Source organism: Apodemus sylvaticus, chromosome 5 (assembly GCF_947179515.1).
Source record: "Apodemus sylvaticus chromosome 5, mApoSyl1.1, whole genome shotgun sequence".
Lineage (NCBI taxonomy): Eukaryota > Metazoa > Chordata > Mammalia > Rodentia > Muridae > Apodemus > Apodemus sylvaticus.
The window spans coordinates 11,546,106-11,564,375 of record NC_067476.1 but is presented as its reverse complement, the minus strand read 5'-3'; the positions used below and the strand labels follow the sequence as shown (position 1 = coordinate 11,564,375).

Below are 18,270 nucleotides of genomic sequence, written 5' to 3'. Positions count from 1 at the left end.
ATGGTGGAGAGACAGAAGCAAACATGATTAACATTTATTTGTAAGTTTTCCCAAACAGGCCGGCTGGGGTCTAGCGTGGCGGCCGGGACGTATCCCTGTGGTTCTGGCATTTGTCAGTGTTTCCCCAGGGCTTTCTGGGTCCAGAAGTCCTCACAGAGCCTGGGAAGTGTCAGACTTGGAAGAGCTGCCTTGTGAAGGGACAGGATTTGTACAGAGAGGCGGGAAGGCTGCACACGGCCCGGAACCTGCTCAGTCTATCAGCACAGCAGGAGGAGCACAGAGGAGAGAACAGAACTCTGTAACAGAGACAGGGAGCTTTGACTGGGAGGCGGACAGGACCAGCAATGTGCAGCCTCTGAGGCCAAAGGAAGTGAGTGAGACTTCCCAAACCGTCTTCTTCTTGGCTTCTAAACGGATGACCAAGAGAGAGACCAGTTTGTCAAACCGAGACATAAATAGTCCCATGTCCCAAAGGGGGCCGCAGTGCCACCGGTGTGACTGTCTTGTAGGCTGCGACCCCTGGTCCCTTCCCAGGAGGAGATATGGAGAAGGCGCCTGCAGCCTCATCTTGGCTGGACCTTCACTGAGCCTTCTTGGTCATCTTCTGGCTCTTGAGCATCACGGAAGTGATGAACAATCCTGTAACACACAGAACGGGAAGGACTGGGAGGGTCAGAGTGGACGCTAGGTGTCCCGGCTCAATGACCCACATGCAAGGTCAAGCTCCCAACCAACCACCCTGAGGGTGCATCTTCCCAGTCATTCATCAGGCCATACAGCCACTCGGGGTCGGTCAACTATCACCAAGGGAATGGTGTAAGACTGCACTGCCCTGCTAGCTACCCCTGTGCGACCCCCCAGCCCTATGCTTCCTCAGCCACTCTGAGCTCTCTTTTAGGCTCCTGGGCGAGATAGAGCTTAGAACACTGTAACAACAAAGACATAGTCCCCAACCCACAGAGCCGTAAGAGATGCCAGGGTGATGAGGCAGGAACACTGACGATGAAGATGAGGCTGGGACAGGAAAGGGGAGACATGTCCTCATTACCCCAAGAACCTGCAACACTGGGAACACGGCCAGAGGGGCTCCAGCCTGTGGCCTTTAGGAAGGAACAGGAAAACCCCAGGGCGACTTGGGTACCAGGAGACTCTAAGCAGATGTTCAGCAAGGGCCAAAGTATGGAGGTACGCTCAGGGGCAAAGGGGGCCAGCCTTCCAGACACCTGCCACAGATCAGGAGACCTTTGGAGAACTGAAGACTTACCCACAAACAGGAGCAGCAGGAGGCCTGCGGCCAGTGGGAGGAGGACAGCGTAGGCGCGGGGCAGGAAGTACTTGTGGATCACATGCTGGCTGTCAATGAAAGGCTGGTACCAAGGGCAAGAGCTCTGGTGAGTGGGGCTCACCTCACCCAGCCCCAAAGGGAAGCCACCCCCCTCCCACTGGCAGCACTGGGTGCTGAGGTCCCGCCTTGAGAGCATTCCCAAGAGGTTCCCTCTGGGTGTGGGTATGTACCGTAACAAGAGACCCACTACTTTGTCTCCGTAGCCTTGAATACTGCCTGGGTCTTTTGAATGCTGGAAACCAGTCTTTTTGATTTCTGAGGCAAGGTCTTACACATAGCCCTAGCTGACACCCAGCCCTACTCTGCCTTCTGAATGCAGGAGCTCTAGGTCTTTTAAAGACGTCTTTATTTTTTGATTATGCCTATGTGCATGTTGAGTGCAGGCTTCATCCAAGCCCTGGATCTCCAATCCAACTCCTAACACAACTCAAGCAGCAGTAGTGTGCCAGGCACTTTTGTTGGGTCTCCTGGAGCTGGAGTTATAGATGGGTGTAGCTGGCCATGTGGGTGCTGGGACTTGAACCCCAGTCCTCTGGAGGAGAAGCCAGTCCTCTTAACTGCTAGCTATCTCTTCAGTCCACCTAACTTTTCTCTCTAAAGGATACCAAGTACTGCAGGATTCCCTTTTCCAAGCACAACGTACTTTTAAGCAATCACTAACAAAATTCCCCACATTAGAGATGGGGGAGGGGGGCTTGAGAGATGGCTCAGTGGTTAAGAGCACTGACTGCTCTTCCGAAGGTCCTGAGTTCAAATCCCAGCAACCATATGGTAGCTCACAGCTATCCATAGTGAGATCTGACGACCTCTTTTGGTATGTCTGAAGACAGGTACAGTGTACTTACATATAAGAATAAATAAATCTTTGGGCTGAAGGGAGAGAGGGGAGGGGCGAGGGGGGAGGCGAGCGGGGGCGGAGCAAGCTCCCCAGCAACCACATGATGGTTCACAACCGTCTGTACAGCTACAGTGTACTCATATACATGAAATAAATAAATCAATCTTGAGAGAGAGAGAGAGAGAGAGAGAGAGAGAGTGAGAGAGACTGACTTAAGGTGTTAATAAAATCCACTGGCGATTGCTACACCCAGGAACCTGCTGTTTAACCAGGACAAACCGAAAACAGAGCCTTACTGTACAACAGTTCAGAGGCTGAGAAATATCCTTCTCCCTGAGTCTTAGCCTCCTCATCTATAAAATGTAGACACCATCAACAATTATCATAGTGTAAGTTTTGTGAAATTAGAGCAAGCTAAGCATCTAGCACGGTGTGTGGCACACAGCCGCTGCTTAAGTCCTGTTAGGAATTGACTTGGAGATGGTGGCGCATGCCTTTAATTCCAGCACTTAGGAGGCATAGGCAGGCGGATTTCTGAGTTCGAGGTTTTGTAGCCTGGTCTACAAAATGAGTTCCAGGACAGCCACGGTTACACAGAGAAACCCTTAAAAAAAAAAAAAAAAAAGAATTGGTTTGGAGATCCAGGATAGAATGAAGGCGAGTGGGGTGGGGGTGGGGGTGGGGCGCACATACCAAAAGAATCACCCAAGTGGTGTAGTAGGTGAAGATGATCAAGCTAACAGCGACGAGGCCAAATCCTACCACTTGGTCTGTCCCGGTAGCCTGGAGAGAAAAAAAGGTTCATCTGGCGAGATGGCTCGTGTAAATGCGCTTACGGAGGATTGTCGGAGCAGTTTACACGCCAAGCCTCTCATTCATTCAACATCGGGGGCTGGGGGGCTGACTAGAAGTGGCTCTCGGGTTTAGGAAGCCACGCCAGGCCTCGTGTCACCTGTCCGCAAGCGGTGGGGAGAGCGGTCCGGGCTCGGGGAGCCCAACTCTATCTCACAAGAAGATCTTACTCAGGGCCCCGACATCTGGTACTCTCAAATCACACAGGTACTGCACCCCAAGCTCACCATCTCTCCAGCGTCTCGCCGGAGCAACAAAATACATCCGGTTCCTGGTTCAGGCTTTTCCGGCTTGAAAATCACGTGACTACGAGTCTTAGTCCCGGGACTCGTCTGAACTGACGTATGGCCGGCCACCTTTCCCCGCCCTCTACCGCCTGTCGGGAAATGTAGTTTCTGAAGGGAACTGTGCGGCTGGGAACCCAAGACTTCCCTGTCAGGCCCTTCCCAAACAATAATCCTTTAAGCATTGTCATACGGTCCTAAACCAGAGTGAGATGCATCCCAGAGCTGGACGTCCCAGAGAAGGCAGATCATAATCTGAGTCGGTGGTAAAGCAGACATCAGAATTCAAAGGCTCTCTTCCTGGTCTTGAAACTGCTAATGGTAGAGGCAGTGTAGAATGGCTACCCCTGGCCTGGCTCCTAGGGAACTTTTCCACTGGCTGTCTTCCTAGGGAACTTTTAGGCTTCCCTGCATTGTTCACTGCCAGAAGTTTCAGAATGGCTGTCTTAAGAGCCAAGGGGCATTGGGCCAAATTATCTTTCACGCTTCTCTTCTGTCTCCCACCTGGAACACGATTCCCATGGCATACGGGGCTAGCTGCTGTCAATCCGGTCTCCAAATGCTACACCACCCAGGATACCGGTTTCTTCAACCAGAGGCAGCAGCTCCCTCTGTTCCCTGACGGCCCCAGGTATTTTTAACCAGGTCCTTCGATGATTAGCACCACATGCCCAGAGTGGCTAAATTCCTAGCCAAGAGTGGGGCTCTATGTCAAAGCAGGAGCTTTGACTGAGACAACCAGCTCTAAGCTCCCCCAATTCATGCTGGGCATGGTGGTGCATGTCAGCAGTCCACTGCTCTCGAGGCATGAGTAGCAGGTCTTCTTAAACCACATGGCTAAACAAAACCTCGCATACCAGAATAAAAATGTTTTATTCTTTCCCCAAACCAGAGACACTATCTCAAACAAAAAGACGTGCAGTAGATTAGCAGATGTTCTCTGACCTTTGTCAAGTGTCGACTCATACTCATATAAACGTGTGTAGACATACATGTAATATGTGTGTACACATGTATGTACGTGGTGAGGATTATGACTGGGGCCAGACTGGAGAACCCTGACCTCCTACACTTTCCCCAGCAAGTCATCTTACACATACATGGTTAGCAGCTCCCAAGTTAATATGGTGATGAGATTGAAAGAAACACCAACAAAAAACAGTAACAAAAACATCAACATTTAATTTCACCCCCAAACCACACATTGACACTAGGCTGATTTCCCCATATGACATAGTCTTCTATCATAAGCTGAGACAGAGATACAAACAGCCCATGGAATGGGGTGCAGGGGTAACCTGGTTAGAAAGGAATAAAACGAAAGCAAACGCTCCTCCCCACAGAGGAAGACGGGCCTGCTCATCCTGCCAGACCATGCAGTGTGGTCAGTTGTAGGGTAACCAGAAAAGACCCCTAAAAATATTGCAGATCTTTATATCTCTCTAATAGAAACATTAAACTGTCTTCTAGGTTCCAAACTGGCATTGCATAGACCAATTCCTTTCCAAAAATATCTCTAATATATCCTATCTTTGTATGTAGGATTTGAAGTCCAGGGGCTCTGGTCACCTGAGGGAGTCACCGAGCACACGAGGAAAGGCTCTTAGCCTCTGGCTCCCACCAGTGTTCATTTGGTTGTGGCCATGTTTTCAGCCCAGTAATCCTGACCCAGTGCCTGGAAGCGGAGGACTGGCAGCTCCTGTCTAACCAGTCCAGACCCTGGCTTGGGTTAGGCAGGGGCTCTTGGTTTGGAGCATTCTTCCTGACGGTACCAACCACTTTGTGTCTGGAGCCCTGGAATTTAGAACTAGACCAAAATAACGCTCTGACTGGGGAAGGCCCTAGACAAGCACAACAGCGCTGTCCCCATCTTCTGGAGTCACCTCACCTAGGAACAGAGCTGCCAGAGACCTTCAAGTGCCTGCTGCGCAGGAAGAGATCTGAGCTCCAGAACCTTCCCTAGCCATGTTCCACCTTGCCTTGGCAGCATCTTCTAACATTCATCTGCTGATTAATACAACTGCCACAGAACACATAGAAATGATCTGGTCCCAACACGAGGCAGCTTCAAGACCACAGCCCCAACTTTTGCCAGCTGAGAAAGACACAAACTAGGCAAGGAACCTCCCAACCCGGGGAGTCCAGCCATCCCAGCCATAGAAACAGTGTCCCATACCTGCCTATCCCCAGCCCTGCTGGGGTGTAGGTGGAGTGGGGAACAGAGGCACCTATCTCCCCTTGTTGGGGTGGAAGGAATACAAGAACTGGGAATTCAGGAGGAAAAGAAAAACACCTTAAGGGGCCAAGGAAACGCCAGCCTGCTGGGTTGATACAAAGTGAGTGAAACTTAACAACAGGGTGGGAGTTTATCCAGGGCTGAGTGGGCAGCCTATACTCCCCTTTAAGCAAATTACAGGGCAGACAGAAAGTGCTGGGCCTGGGGAGGTACCAAGAGGGTGGGTAGGAAGGGGACATCCTAGGCAGGGCACAGGGCCAGACTCCCCAGGGAAAGCATGACCCTTGCCCAGGAGGGCTGAGGCTCGTCTGGCAGTAAGCCAGCTCCAGTTCATCCAGTCACAGTCCACCTGGCTGGCTGACTGACCCTCTAGCCTGGAACCCAGCCCAGGCCTGCTGACATGAGAGCAGAGGAAAGGCCTTTGCTTACCCAGCATGGCTGGGCCTCACCCTTCCTTTCCTGCAGGAAGGCCAACTGCTCAGGACCCAGCCCCGGGCAGATGGCACTGTGATGCTCAGGCCTTTCTGGGCTCTGGTCTTGGGTCTGAGTTGGGGATAATCAGAGGGAAAGGGTAGTGCCACGTTCCAGCCGGGCTACTGTTCCCTAGGTCTGGTTGCACAGCAGACAGCACCCAGGAGTCCTGGAGAAGGGCAAGGGGCAGGGCCAGCGGCTGTGCTGGGGACAAGCACGTGCAAAGTGCAGGCTGCAGGGCAGCAGAACAGTTAAGGGGGGGGGTCTCAATCCAGAGGGTCGGGTTTGAGGTCTTGGCTCCCAGGAGAAGGCTGCCTGCAGGTCTCCTCAGGATACAGAGAAAAGACAGAGAAGCAGTAGGCAGAGGGTCACAGGGCAGGATTCTGGGGTGGCCCAGCTCCTGAAGGGCAAGGACAGTGGAACAAGTGCCCCGTCAGCCTGGCTGACACTGGGGCTCCTGAGGTGGGTCATGGGATAGAGGGACGGGGCAGCCACAAGCACCCCAACACGGAATGGCTGTGTGTTCTTTGCTGGGCCCAGGTCCTCTCCAGTCAGGGCAGTCCTGGCCAGCTCCATCTTGCCCCATTTTCTAGTGGTTCGGAAGGCAATATTCACAGTGGCACCCAGGACCAGCGGTTCCAGGGTGGCTGGAGGACAATGGAATGACGAGTTGGGGGCCGGTGTGGCTAGAATAAGGAGGCACAGACGCAATGCGGAGCAGGTCCGAAGGGGATTCCAGCTCCTCCAGGAACGCCACTGGCCTGGGTGCCAGAGACGGCAGGACCGTTCTTCACTGGACAGCTGGGTCCCTCAGTGGCTCTCAATCACGACTGGCTCGTAGACTCCTGAGGAGACTCTGCAGGGTGGAGAAAGGTGTGCTGCAGTTACCTAGAAATGCCCTGGCCGGACCCCGTGGGTACTTCACATGCAATTACTCTGCCAGTCTCTTAAAGACCAGCAGAAACTAGGCCCCAGAGGTGTTCAGTCATTTGCTCAAGATGACAGAAATAGCAGAGTCGGTGGGGTTCACAGCTGTGCCTGGTCCCCTCTGGACACCTGCTGTGTACCCACGTGGGTGGCCCAGTCCTCTCATAGTAACCCTGGCAAGGAGAAACTGTTACCCATGTCATTGACAAATGAAAACACGGGTTTGGAGGATTCTTAAGATTCATTAAGCCGGGCGGTGGTGGCACACACCTGTAATCCCAGTACTCTGGAAGGCAGGGGCAGGTGGATTTCTGAGGCTAGCCTGGTCTACAGACGGAGTTCCAGGACAGCCAGGGCTATACAGAGAAGCCCTGTCTCCAAAAAACAAAAAACAAAAAACAAACAAACAAAAAAACCAAATCCAAAAAACCAAAAAAAAAAAAAAAAAAAAAGGCAGGAAAAAGGGAAGGGGCCACATCTATTCTCCTCACTGCTTGGGTCTGCAGAGACCAGGTTAGTTTCCCTCCTCCGATCTCGGCTTCTCAGTCTGCAAATGGTCTAAGGCGGGTCCTTATCACCTTTGTAAGGAGGTCCTGGTGCTTTCTTGCTCTTCCACCCTGGGCAGCCCAGGGCTGATGGGAGAGGGTGGTTGTAATTTCTAGCCTCAGCCAACAGGGGTCAGCAGAGCAGCACAAGACACACCCTAAAGTGTTGGTGCTCTGGATCCAGAAGTTCCAAAGGACCTACCTGTTCCTAGCTCCCAGGAACACAAAGAAATGGCCCAGGATGCCCCTGCATACTGGACACTACTCTCACTCACTGGCTCAAAGGCTTGGGGAACCAGAAATACCGCAGATCCCTCCGCACAAAGGCCTATGGTGATGGGCCCAAGGTCACTGGTAACAAGAGTGTTTAAAGCAAGGCTGGGATCTCAGCCCTAGCCCCTACCTGTTGGCCAGCTGAATGCCGCTCAGTGTGGTGGAGCCATCCCGGCTCACAAACAGCCGAAGGTTACTGTCTGTGGGGACATAAGGGAGGACGAGGCTGAGAGGGACAGGGAGAGCCTCTGGGGGCCATCATCACCCCGGCTGGCTTGGAGCGGGCAGCTCACCCTCAGTGTTGCTGCCATCAGTGAAGTCCTGGCTCTGCATTATCTTCTCCACAATGTCATCTGCGTCAATTCGAGTGTCATCCACCCAGGTTGGGTGGCTCTCCACTGAGTCCTTCTTTCGCCTTGGGGGAGAGGGACAGAATTATGACAGCACAGTGACAGTTCAGCAACAAGACAAGGGTAGCTCCAGCACCTACAGCGCTACACCATTCAATGCACACCCCATCATGCCTCCATTTAGCCATCCATTCACCCGCACGGGTAGCTGAGTCTGAGACAACAGACTCGGACTAAGGAACCTGCCTGAAGCCAAAAGAAGCATGCACAGCAGACCTAAGGCTCAAACAAGGTCTGTCAGGTCTACAGACTAATACACAAAACCACAATCAACAGCCCTGTCTAAGCCAGGACACGCGGGCCTAGCCCAGGGGTGTGCTTTAATATTCAGCAGTTGGTTAAATCATAACCTTTCAGCATGCTGAGATGGGGAATCTACTCTGTGTGGTCAGATGCAAAGAAGGACTAGAGGGAGCACTGGAAGGACTGTTTACCAGGGAGCCCCAAACAATGAGACGCACCGAAAAGAGCGGTCTGACAGATGCAAGGGGCGTGGGGGGCGTGGGGGCTTCTCAGGAGGCCGAGGTGGCTTCTCAGAGGGCCGATGCTCCCTCTCGATGCCCTCAGGACCCTCTACAGTCATGCTGAGGCCACCAGAGGTGCTGCTGCTAGTGGATGTATTTCTGCGGTGTGTCAAGTCAGACAGGCTGGAGGAGCGAGAGTGCTCTGTGCTGTAGCCTGCGGGTGGGCAATATGGGAAGGTGATTACAGGGGCCCAGGGCTCTGGGAGGTCCCAGGTTTAAGTCCTGACCACTCACCAGATAGCTTGGACTGCTGGCTGGCATAGCTGGAGTTGCGGGAGTGGCCAGAGTGGAACACCTCCTCAGGACTGGACAGGCTCTGGTCTGGCTCCTCTGGCAGTCCTGGGGAGAGGAGCAAAGCTACATTAAGGTGCTACCTCACCTGTAACTCTCAGCAAGCCTTCCGTGCGTGGGCGCCGTGACTCCAGTCTGCAGACTGAAGACCAAGGGCTAGAGGAGGAGCAATCTGCTGCAAGCCACATGCTATCCTCGGGACCCAAGTCACCCACTCCACAAAGAGCTGTTGGGAGCGTCTGTCCAGTCCTCGGAGGACAAAATCTTAGCCAGTTATCCACAACCTGGGATGTGGGTGGGTGGTGTGAAGCAAAGGCAGCATACATGCAGGGCCTGGTCGGTCTGTGGGTCAAAGGCTCTTCCCAGATGGCCTAATGCCATGTCAGGACACCAAGGAGGGGAGACAGCAAAGGCAGTGGACACAGGGCCTTCCGGACACGGGGATGGCAGATTAAAGGCCTTGAAACTGGCACAAGCGTAGGTTCATGGACAAATCTGGGAAAGGGTGGATCTGGGTGGGGGATGTTCCAGGTCATTTCAAAGCAAACTTCCCCAGCTATAAACAAGAGAATTAGGTGGCCTGGGTGTGGACCTAGAATGCATACACTCCAGTCCTGCCAACCAACACAGGAGGGGAGGACTGGACTCACCCCTTCCTCCCACTCCAGAGATGAGTGTGTATAACCAGGCAACTAGATGAACTCAGGTCTGCCCAAATCCCCACCAAAGCCAGGTAGAATTTTGTTTGATCTTTTAAGATAGGATCTCACTAGGCAAATAGCTTAGAACTCATTATAAAGACCAAGCTGCCTCTAACTCAGAGATCTACCTGCCTCAGCTTCTGGGGTGAAAGATGTGCACCACCACGCCTTATTTTGTTATTTTAAGACTGGGTCCTATGTAGCCCAGGCCAGCTTTGAGTTTACTATGTGGATGCGACTTCTGACCCTCTTGCTCTACCTTCCCACTCTGAGATCACATGCACGAGCCAAACCAGCTCAGGTTCTCAACATGTTTTGTGCATGTGGCAGGGGAATCAGCTGCTAAGACACATAGGTCTTCAAGAACCGCTCTCCCCAGAAAAGAACTGTTTTAGTTTACTCAAGGTAACCTTGTGTAGACAGCTCTTTCCTCTGCTCACTAGCCTCCGTAGGCTGGAGACCCTACCGGTGCTGGGAGGCCCCTCTGCCTAGGCACACCAAGTCAAGGCAAGCAGGAACTGCAGCTTTCTCTCTGGACCTCACCTGGCTTGCTGGGTCTGCAAAAGGCTGGGCGTAGGGAAAAGCCAGGCCCTGATAGCTGAGTCCATCCTAGGTCTCAGGTGGGCCTGAGGTCTGGAGGGCCACACGTGCTATCTGCTCACTAATCCTCTTGGGGCTTCTCCCCTCCCAGTGCTGAGTACCTCTGGGAGGGTATGCAGGGTTGAGACGATCATGGGACTCACTCACAAGCAATGGCAGCACCAGCACAAGCACGCTGCCCCTTCTGCCACCCTATCACCCTCTTTTGGAGACAATGTCTCATTGATAGCCCAGGCTGGCCTGGAACTCACAGATCCTTTCACCTCTGTCTTCTGAGTGAAGAATTAAAGGTATATGATACCATGCCTGCACCCACCTCTAGATAAGCATCTTTCTGGGACAGAATGTTCAGGGGAGAAGCTGAGGTCACAGGCAGGGGAGAGATATGCAGATGAAGATGGTACCTGAGCCCAGGATGGTGGGCCGGGCCTTGTGGGGCCGGGATCCAGTTAGGGAACTGGTGCTGCTGCCACCACTGCTGGTCCCACCGCCTTTACATGTCAGCTGCAGGGAGGAGTCCTGGCCTGGGATGGAGATGGACTTGGCAGTAGACGGTGGCCTTGGGAAGACAGAGGGATATGTGACTAGGGTGCCCCAGTCTCAGGATCAAGTGGAAACAAGGGTGCCCCAGAACCGGGTGAAAGGAAGACTCTATCTCATGGCCCCCATCCCCACTTATAGCCAGGATGACACTCACGTCTTAAAACAGGGGTCTCCGGAGAGCAGGAACATGCCGATGGTGACCTATGGGCAGAAGGCAGAAATCATTACCAGCTGCTGACACCAGCTCAGGGCAGCCTCTGAGCTCTAATCCCAACTCTGTTCCTTCCCATGTCACCTGCTGTGATGGTTTGTATGTTCTCAGCCCAGGAAATGGCAATACTGGGAGGTGTGGCCTTGTTGGGAGTAGGTGTATCACTGTGGGCATGGGCTTTAAGACCCTCACCCTAGCTGTCTGGAAGTCAATCTTCCACTAGCAGCCTTCAGATGAAGATGTAGAACCCTCAGCTCCTCCTGCACTATGCCTGCCTAGATGCTGCCATGTTCTCCCTTTGATGATAATAGACTGAACCTCTGAACCTATAAGCCAGCCCTAAATAAATGTTGTCCTTTATAAGACTTGAGTTGGTCATGGTGTCTGTTCATAGCAGTAAAAGCCAAACTAAGACACCTGCCCACAGTGAAGGCTGTGTCCTGTGTGGTGGACAGAATGGGTAGCCAAGTGTGGAGGAAGCCGGGAGTGTGGCCCATGCCTCGAATCCTAGCACTCTGGAGGTAGAGGCAGGTGGATCTCTGTGAGTTCAAGGCCAGCCTGATCTGCTGCAATGATAACTTATACCCTGACTGCGAGCTCTAGAGTCTTATTTGCTCACATCTGCTTTGCCCAGCTGTGTGAGAACAGAACTCTGAGTTGGGGAGCAGGACTCAAGGATCCCTACAGGGAAGAAGGGATACTTGAGTGGCCACCAGGCAGGGGCTGTCTGAAAGGTTTTTTTTTTTTTTCCCCTGTTTTTGGTTTTTAGAGACAAGGTTTCCCTGTGTAGCCCTGGCTGTCCTGGTACTCACTCTGTAGACAATGCTGGCCCTTAACTGAGAGATTGGCCTAATTCTGGCTTCTTAGTGTAGGGATTAAAGGTGTGCACTACCACCACCAGGGAAAAGTTTTTGGAAAATGAAGTAAACTATACTGCCAGTATGGAACCTGACACCCACCTGCAAGGACTCTGCCAGTGGTCTAAACATGGTGAAGTCTGAGTCCCCAAATACGGCTGGGATGGAGTGAAGGCCAGAGTAACAGGATAGAAAGGAAAGCTCGGATCCCAGACCACCCAGGACCTCAGTGTGAGCATCACCACAGCCTCGGGGCTTGTGGGTTGTCTCAGCCATGACAGCAGTCTACAAAGTAGCTGACACCCGTTGCAGGTTGAGGGTAGCAAGAGGGACAGGACTGGAAGAGATGGCTCAGCGATTAGGAGCACTGACTGCTCTTCCAGAGATCCTGAGTTCAATTCTCAGCAACCATGTGGTGGGGCTCATAACCATCTGTAATGGGATCCGATGCCCTCTTCTGGTGCCTGAAGACAGTTACAGTGTACTCACATACATAAAAATAAATATTTAAAAAAAGAAAAGAAAAGAAAAAAAAGACTAAGAGAACAACTGACTCCCCAAAACGCAGCAGACAGGATATGGGGGGGCGGTAGGCCTTGAACCTGAGGCTACCTGGCCCCAGGCCTCTTTCCACTGTCCTGAGTGCACAGGCCTACTGGGGAAGCCTTCCCACCAACCAGTCTGGACCTTCCAATTCTCTTTCTACATGGACCTGTGTAGTCCTGACTGCCCTAGAACCCACAAAGATCCACCTGCCTCTGACTCCTGAGTACAGGGATTGAGGGAACATATCACCATTAAAAAAAAAAAAAGACAGATATCATCTTGCTGTATATAGTTCAGGCTGGCTCAAACTCATGATCGCCTTAAATCTGGGATTACACAGCATGCCACTGCACTACCAGCCTGAACCTATTCGGGTGTTCCTCAGGCCCTGTGGAAGACTTCATGGCCAGCTCTGTGCCAGGCACAGCTGACCACCCTAGGTCAGCCCAGGCAGTGTTCAGGCCAACCTGTTTTCTTGGTGAGCCTGTAAGAAGCTGTGGAAAGGGATGAGAGCTGTGCTAGCACAGACACCTGTGCTAAGAAGGCAAATGGCAGCTGCCTGAGGGAAGAAGCTACCTGGGCCCTGGAAACCTTGCAGCCCTCGGAGTGCTATCCCTACACGGTGTGCACGGGCCCAGAACACGAGTTCTGCTCACTGATACCTCACCAGGAGCCAGCAGGTCGGGCAACAATTAGGGCCTAGGCTGTGCGGTTACATGACTGGTGGGTTAATGCCAGCTCTAGGGCAAATGATGGAATTTGTGTTGTCACCACTCCCTATATTCAAACTTGGATGTAATAACAGACACCACATGCACAGGCTGTGCTTGCTGTTAGGGTCACGAGATAAAAAAGGACTGACAAGGGTGACAAGGGCTTATCACCCTTAAGGAAGGTGGGGTCACACCCAGCCACGCATGAGAAACTGAGGCTCTGACTCAGGCCGCATCCTGCCAGCATCTCTGAGTACTTGTGTTTGATGAGGAGATATACTTGCTCTACCCCTGGTTAAGACAGCAGAGGTGGTAGAGCCCTGGTACCTTGAGGATGGAGTTGTCCTGGCGCGTGTTCTTGGTGTCATATCCCTCCAGTAGGCAGCAGCGCACCGTGGAGCCTGAGCCTGCAAACTCGGCCAGGTTCAAGTCAGTGAAGCCCAGCTGGGAGGGAAAAAACAAAACAACAAAAAAACTGTGGGAGGCTGCGGGAGGACAGCCACTGGGCAGCAGACTTGCAACAAAAGGGTTAACTTGGGGAGGGCGGGGGAGAGCAGACTCGCACCACAGCCCCACTGACTGTTGTATAACCAGGACTCAAGGACAGGATCCTGGGTCAGCAGCACCAACGTGGCAAAGCAAGGAGCTCACATGTGGCACAAAGCACCCTTTGTGTGCAGTCCCAGGGTGCACTACTGCCAGTGTGTCTGAGATGAAAGGACATTGTTGTCTGTGACACAGACACATTGTTCCCAGGGAAACAAGGCCATGCTGTAGGGAGCTGACAGAAGAGCAGGCAGAAGAGAAGGAAGGCCCGTGGGAACTTGGTCTCAGGGTAGGGGAATGAGATGCCACAGAGCAAGCAGGGCAGGACCGCCATGAAGCCCTGGTAGAGGCAAGAGTGAAGGGCAAACCCAGGAGCTGGGCTGTTCCTCCTGGATGCGTGCATGCGAGACAGAGACAAAGGGCAGGAGCAACAGCACAGGAGAGCCGGGTGGACTCCACATCTACCTGAATACAGAGAGGGAGGGAGGGCCCGGGTAGCAGACTAACTGGACATTTATTGTGTACCAGTTACATGCGAGTCTCAACTACAGTGTTCTAGGGGCACAGGCTTCAGGATCAGAAAAGTGGGTTTGGATTCAAGCCCTTGTAATGGCTCAGAGGGACCCCATTTTTACAGTTTAGTCCTTCTGAGTGTGTTGGTTTCCTCATAGTGGGATGAAGCCCATGGTGAGGTTCTGCTAGCAGCAGGGAAAGACCTGGCAGTATCTGGGTAGGCTGGAGGTTCCTTGGCAGACCTCACTCGTGAGGAAACAGGAGCTGCCTGCCTCTGACAGCCCCTCCAATCCCGGGCCCTCCAATCCCGGGCCCTCCAATCCCGGGCCAAGGCAGACGCTAAGAGCTGTGGGCTTTGGAGCTCAAGCACTGAGCTTCTCTCATCTCAGGTCTCCCACAGGGTGAGGGGTGGGGTGACGGTACAGTCCCACCCGTGCTGGGCTGACCAAGAGCGCCCAGAGGACAGAGACGGAGGACAGAACAGCCTCACTCTGGCCAGGCCATCTTCTCCCACTTGTTCCCACAGAGAAGCTTTTAAGCGTAGGGCTGAAGCCAGGGGAGGAGGTGGCGGTGCGAGACAGGCACTAATGAAGACCTGGGATCACCACAGCTCTACAACAGCAGCAAAGGGCTGGCTCTATATCACCAGCACACAGTGAGACGCTGCTGCCATTAGACAGAATACAGAAAGCTGAGGAGACCTGAACAGATGCTCAGGGGACACTCACTGGGTGAGTAAGCTGAAGAATCTGTACATCAGTTTGAACAACTACTGCGTATAAAAGCACGTGTACACACAACACTCGCTTTCCTTTTCTCCAAGTCATACACATTTCATTCCATTTTGTATGTGTGCTTCTTTTCTCCTTAGAAAACCAGAGGCAATGGTAGAGGACTTGCTCTGGGTTTAATCTCCAGCAAAACATACAAAGCATAGAAGCTGGGTGTGGCTGCATGCCCTTTAACCCTTTGGAAGCAGAGGCTGGGTGGTCTTGTTAAGTAAGCTCTTGACCAACCCGTAGCCTGACTAGTGTAGTCCTAGGAAAAGGAAGAAGGAAGGCAGTGTGTGAACCAAGGCTCCGGCACGGCCATCTTACCTTAGAATACGCCTTCCCACCTTTCAGTTCCTGCAGAAAGACAGACATAAAAAGCATGACTAGGGAACCCTGGCCTCTCCTCTCACAGATCTCCCAAAAGCACCAGAGAAAAGAACACAAAAACAACCCACAATTCTCCTTGGAGTGGACGTGGTAGGAAAGGGGCCTAAAACCACAGGTCGTCAGTCCCTCACACACCCTCAGCTCTGAGCCCACAGTCCCTGGGCTCAGTCACACGAACCCAAACCCACTTCACCTTGCGCACAGACACTCGAAAGATGCAGGGATCCAGCAGGCCTGTGGCCGGGTTGGCACTCATTTTACACACAAAGGTGAATCTCTTCTGCCATCGTACACAGTTCTCCTGCACCTCCTCCCTGCAGAGACACAATAGATGAGCATCGGATAGGTGGACATGAGGTTAGTGTGCAGCCCCCCACTCCAGTCCTATCACAGACAGGGCAAGGAGCCCACGGCCAGTGTTTCTCTAAGACTACACTAGCACGACTGTAAACACACAAAAAGCGTGAAATGAGAAATGAGCATCCAAGAGCAGCCCGCGGGCGGGCAAGGCTGGGGCGGCTAGCCTCTCAGGGCGCTGGCGGCCAAGCCTCTACTCCCTGCTCCTTGACCTTGGCCTGTCCTGCTCCTGCTCCCAGGCTCCTGCTGTCCACTTTACGAGCCTCTCCCTTCAGTGTTCCCAGGATGAACTCACTCAACTCACTGTACAGGTAAGAGGCCAGGGCTAGGTTAGCTCCCCAGACCTCCCACCTGTCTCCTGGGCCCTCAGCGGGATTCAGCCAGACTCCTCTAACAACAGTAACAACAGCTAATGCTACATGCTGCTTCCCAGGGGCCAGGCACCATTTAAAGAACTGCAAAGCTGCTAGTCACCACAGCTGTTCGGAGTGCTGGAGAGAACCTACCAGCCACTGTCCACAGAAAAATGAAGGTTCTTTGAGACCAGGTGATATCCCAACCTTCCCGCCCTGGAATGAAGCAGACCAACAACCCAGCACTTCCTTTTTTAATTTATTCTTTTTTTTTTTAAAGATGTATTTATTTATTTTATGTAAGTACACTGTAGCTGTCTTCAGACACCCCAGAAGAAGGCATCCGATCTCATTACGGATTGTTGTGAGCCATCATGTGGTTGCTGGGATTTGAACTCAGGACCTCTGGAAGAGCAGTCGGGGCTCTTAACTGCTGAGCCATCTCTCCAGCCCCCAACCCAGCACTTCTAAGTGAGGTGGCTGTTATGCAGTGGGAATTCTGAAAGCACCTCATCTAAACTTCACCCGGCTGCTGTGAGGGGCTCAGCAAGATGTGGGGTGACAACAGTACACAGTCCCCGCCCACCCCCACCCTGGCAGAACTGGTGCTCAGGAAGGGTTAGGCATGGGAAGGAGATGTGTGACAGCATCTCCATCACCACTACTAAGCTGTAGTAAGACCACTACTAAGATGGATAGTCATGTAGACAGCAGAGACCTGCGGGACCCAAGAAGCATGGGTTACCTGAAAGATCCGTGCTTTGGGGTGAGGGTCTGAGAGGGCTATAGTCAGGCATCGCCTGCTTCACACATCAGTGGTTGTGATTCTGTCACCCTTTCTTATAGCTGGTGACACTGGGGCTCCAGCAGGATTCAGAACACAGGACTCACAAAGCAGGCTGCAATCTAGGCTATCTAGCTGAGTGAGAGCCCCAGGCTGCCACATTGGCTCAGGCTCAGCAAAAGCCAGGAAAACCTGGCAGCTGAAGTCCTATTGGGCTTGTGAGGCCAGGAGTTCCACATTACCACATGACCTAGTAATTCTACTCCCAGGTCCACACCCAACAAAAATAGAGTTTACATGCACACCAAAACCTGCATATAAATGTACCAAGCAGCACTGTTCACAATAGTTAAAGAGCAAAAGCAACCCAAAACCCCCAATGGTGAGGGTAAATACTTGTTGTGGTCTACTCCTGAGGTGCAATGCCCTTTAGTAATAAAAAGAGGCACTTACCCAAGAATGCTACTAACCTTGAACATATTACTGCTAAGATCAGCCAGACACACAGGGGAGTCTAGTGTAGATTTTATTCATAAGAAATGCCCAGAAAGACAGAAAGCAGACTGGTGGCTGCCAGGAGACGGGAGTTGGGGAAATGAAGAGTGACGGCTAATGTGTGGCCTTTCTTGGTACAGTAATTAAAGGATCTGCAGATGACTACAGAGAGGAGAGCACAGCCTTGTGAACCTGAAAACCCACCGGTCTGTGGAAAAGAACACTTGTCAAACTTGTGCAAGGCCCTGGGTTCCATACCAAGCACCAAAACACAAAAATAAAAAATAAAAACCCAAACTCTGAACTGTACACCTCAGTTCAGAGATGGATTACGTGGTATGTGAATTTATTTATTTGTTTTTAAGATTTATTTATTTATTATATGTAAGTACGTTGTAGGTGTTTTCAGATACTCCAGAAGAGGGCATCAGATCTCTTTTCAGATGGTTGTGAGCCACCATATGGGTGCTGGGATTTGAACTCATGACCTTGTAAGAACAATAGGTGTTCTTACCTGCTGAGCCATCTCTCCAGCCCCGGTAATGTGAATTTATGTCAGTAGAGCAGAAAAAAAAAACCCACACAGAACATCTGATAAAGAGAAACAGGAAAGGCAGGGCAAGGAAGGTGAGAGTTGGGAGGGAGGTAAGGCAGAGCTGCTACTTGAAGTAGGCGTGTAGAAATGGGCCTGAGAGCAGTGAAACCTCAGAGTGGAGCAAGGGAAGGGTAACCAGCCAAGGCCCCAGCGTGAGAATATGCTTGGTAAACAGAACCATCAACAGATGGGCAGTGGGGAGGGGAGGGGACTCAGATGTCTGCGTCTGCTCACGGCTGTCTTCCCCCATGGATGTTCTCAGACGGAAGCAGAGCACAGACAGGGAACGGAAGGGCAGAG

The 18,270-nt window shown here is 52.3% G+C and overlaps 2 protein-coding genes across 2 annotated transcripts in view; both read right to left on the bottom strand.

Moving 5' to 3' along the window:
* Positions 1–18: 18 nt before the first annotated feature.
* On the bottom strand, positions 19–3,451 carry Dpm2 (dolichyl-phosphate mannosyltransferase subunit 2, regulatory). The gene is made up of 4 exons (XM_052182191.1): positions 3,263–3,451; positions 2,877–2,966; positions 1,265–1,367; positions 19–639 (listed from the first exon to the last, which is right to left on the bottom strand). The coding sequence occupies exons 1-4, from the start codon at positions 3,263–3,265 to the stop codon at positions 581–583; spliced, it is 255 nt and encodes an 84-aa protein (XP_052038151.1). The 5' UTR covers positions 3,266–3,451; the 3' UTR covers positions 19–580.
* A 1,025-nt stretch (positions 3,452–4,476) lies between these two features.
* Positions 4,477–18,270, bottom strand: part of Eeig1 (estrogen-induced osteoclastogenesis regulator 1) — a 32,246-nt gene continuing 18,452 nt past the window's right edge. The window contains exons 2-11 of the mRNA XM_052182188.1: positions 15,580–15,700; positions 15,324–15,353; positions 13,495–13,611; positions 10,995–11,041; positions 10,702–10,856; positions 8,940–9,044; positions 8,643–8,859; positions 8,065–8,186; positions 7,902–7,971; positions 4,477–6,882 (exon numbers count right to left, since the gene is read on the bottom strand). Coding sequence (XP_052038148.1) covers positions 6,837–6,882; positions 7,902–7,971; positions 8,065–8,186; positions 8,643–8,859; positions 8,940–9,044; positions 10,702–10,856; positions 10,995–11,041; positions 13,495–13,611; positions 15,324–15,353; positions 15,580–15,700 — 1,030 coding nt within the window. The 3' untranslated portion in view covers positions 4,477–6,836. The remainder of the gene's footprint in view (positions 6,883–7,901; positions 7,972–8,064; positions 8,187–8,642; positions 8,860–8,939; positions 9,045–10,701; positions 10,857–10,994; positions 11,042–13,494; positions 13,612–15,323; positions 15,354–15,579; positions 15,701–18,270) is intronic.

What these genes read in the sequence shown, in the direction of transcription:
- Dpm2 (XM_052182191.1), bottom strand. An exon ending in CCACTTGGGTGATTCTTTTG is followed by an intron (nt 1,368 to 2,876) that starts GTATGTGCGCCC and finishes CCTTGGTACCAG; the next exon opens with CCTTTCATTGACAGCCAGCA. An exon ending in CCTGCTGCTCCTGTTTGTGG is followed by an intron (nt 640 to 1,264) that starts GTAAGTCTTCAG and finishes TGTGTGTTACAG; the next exon opens with GATTGTTCATCACTTCCGTG.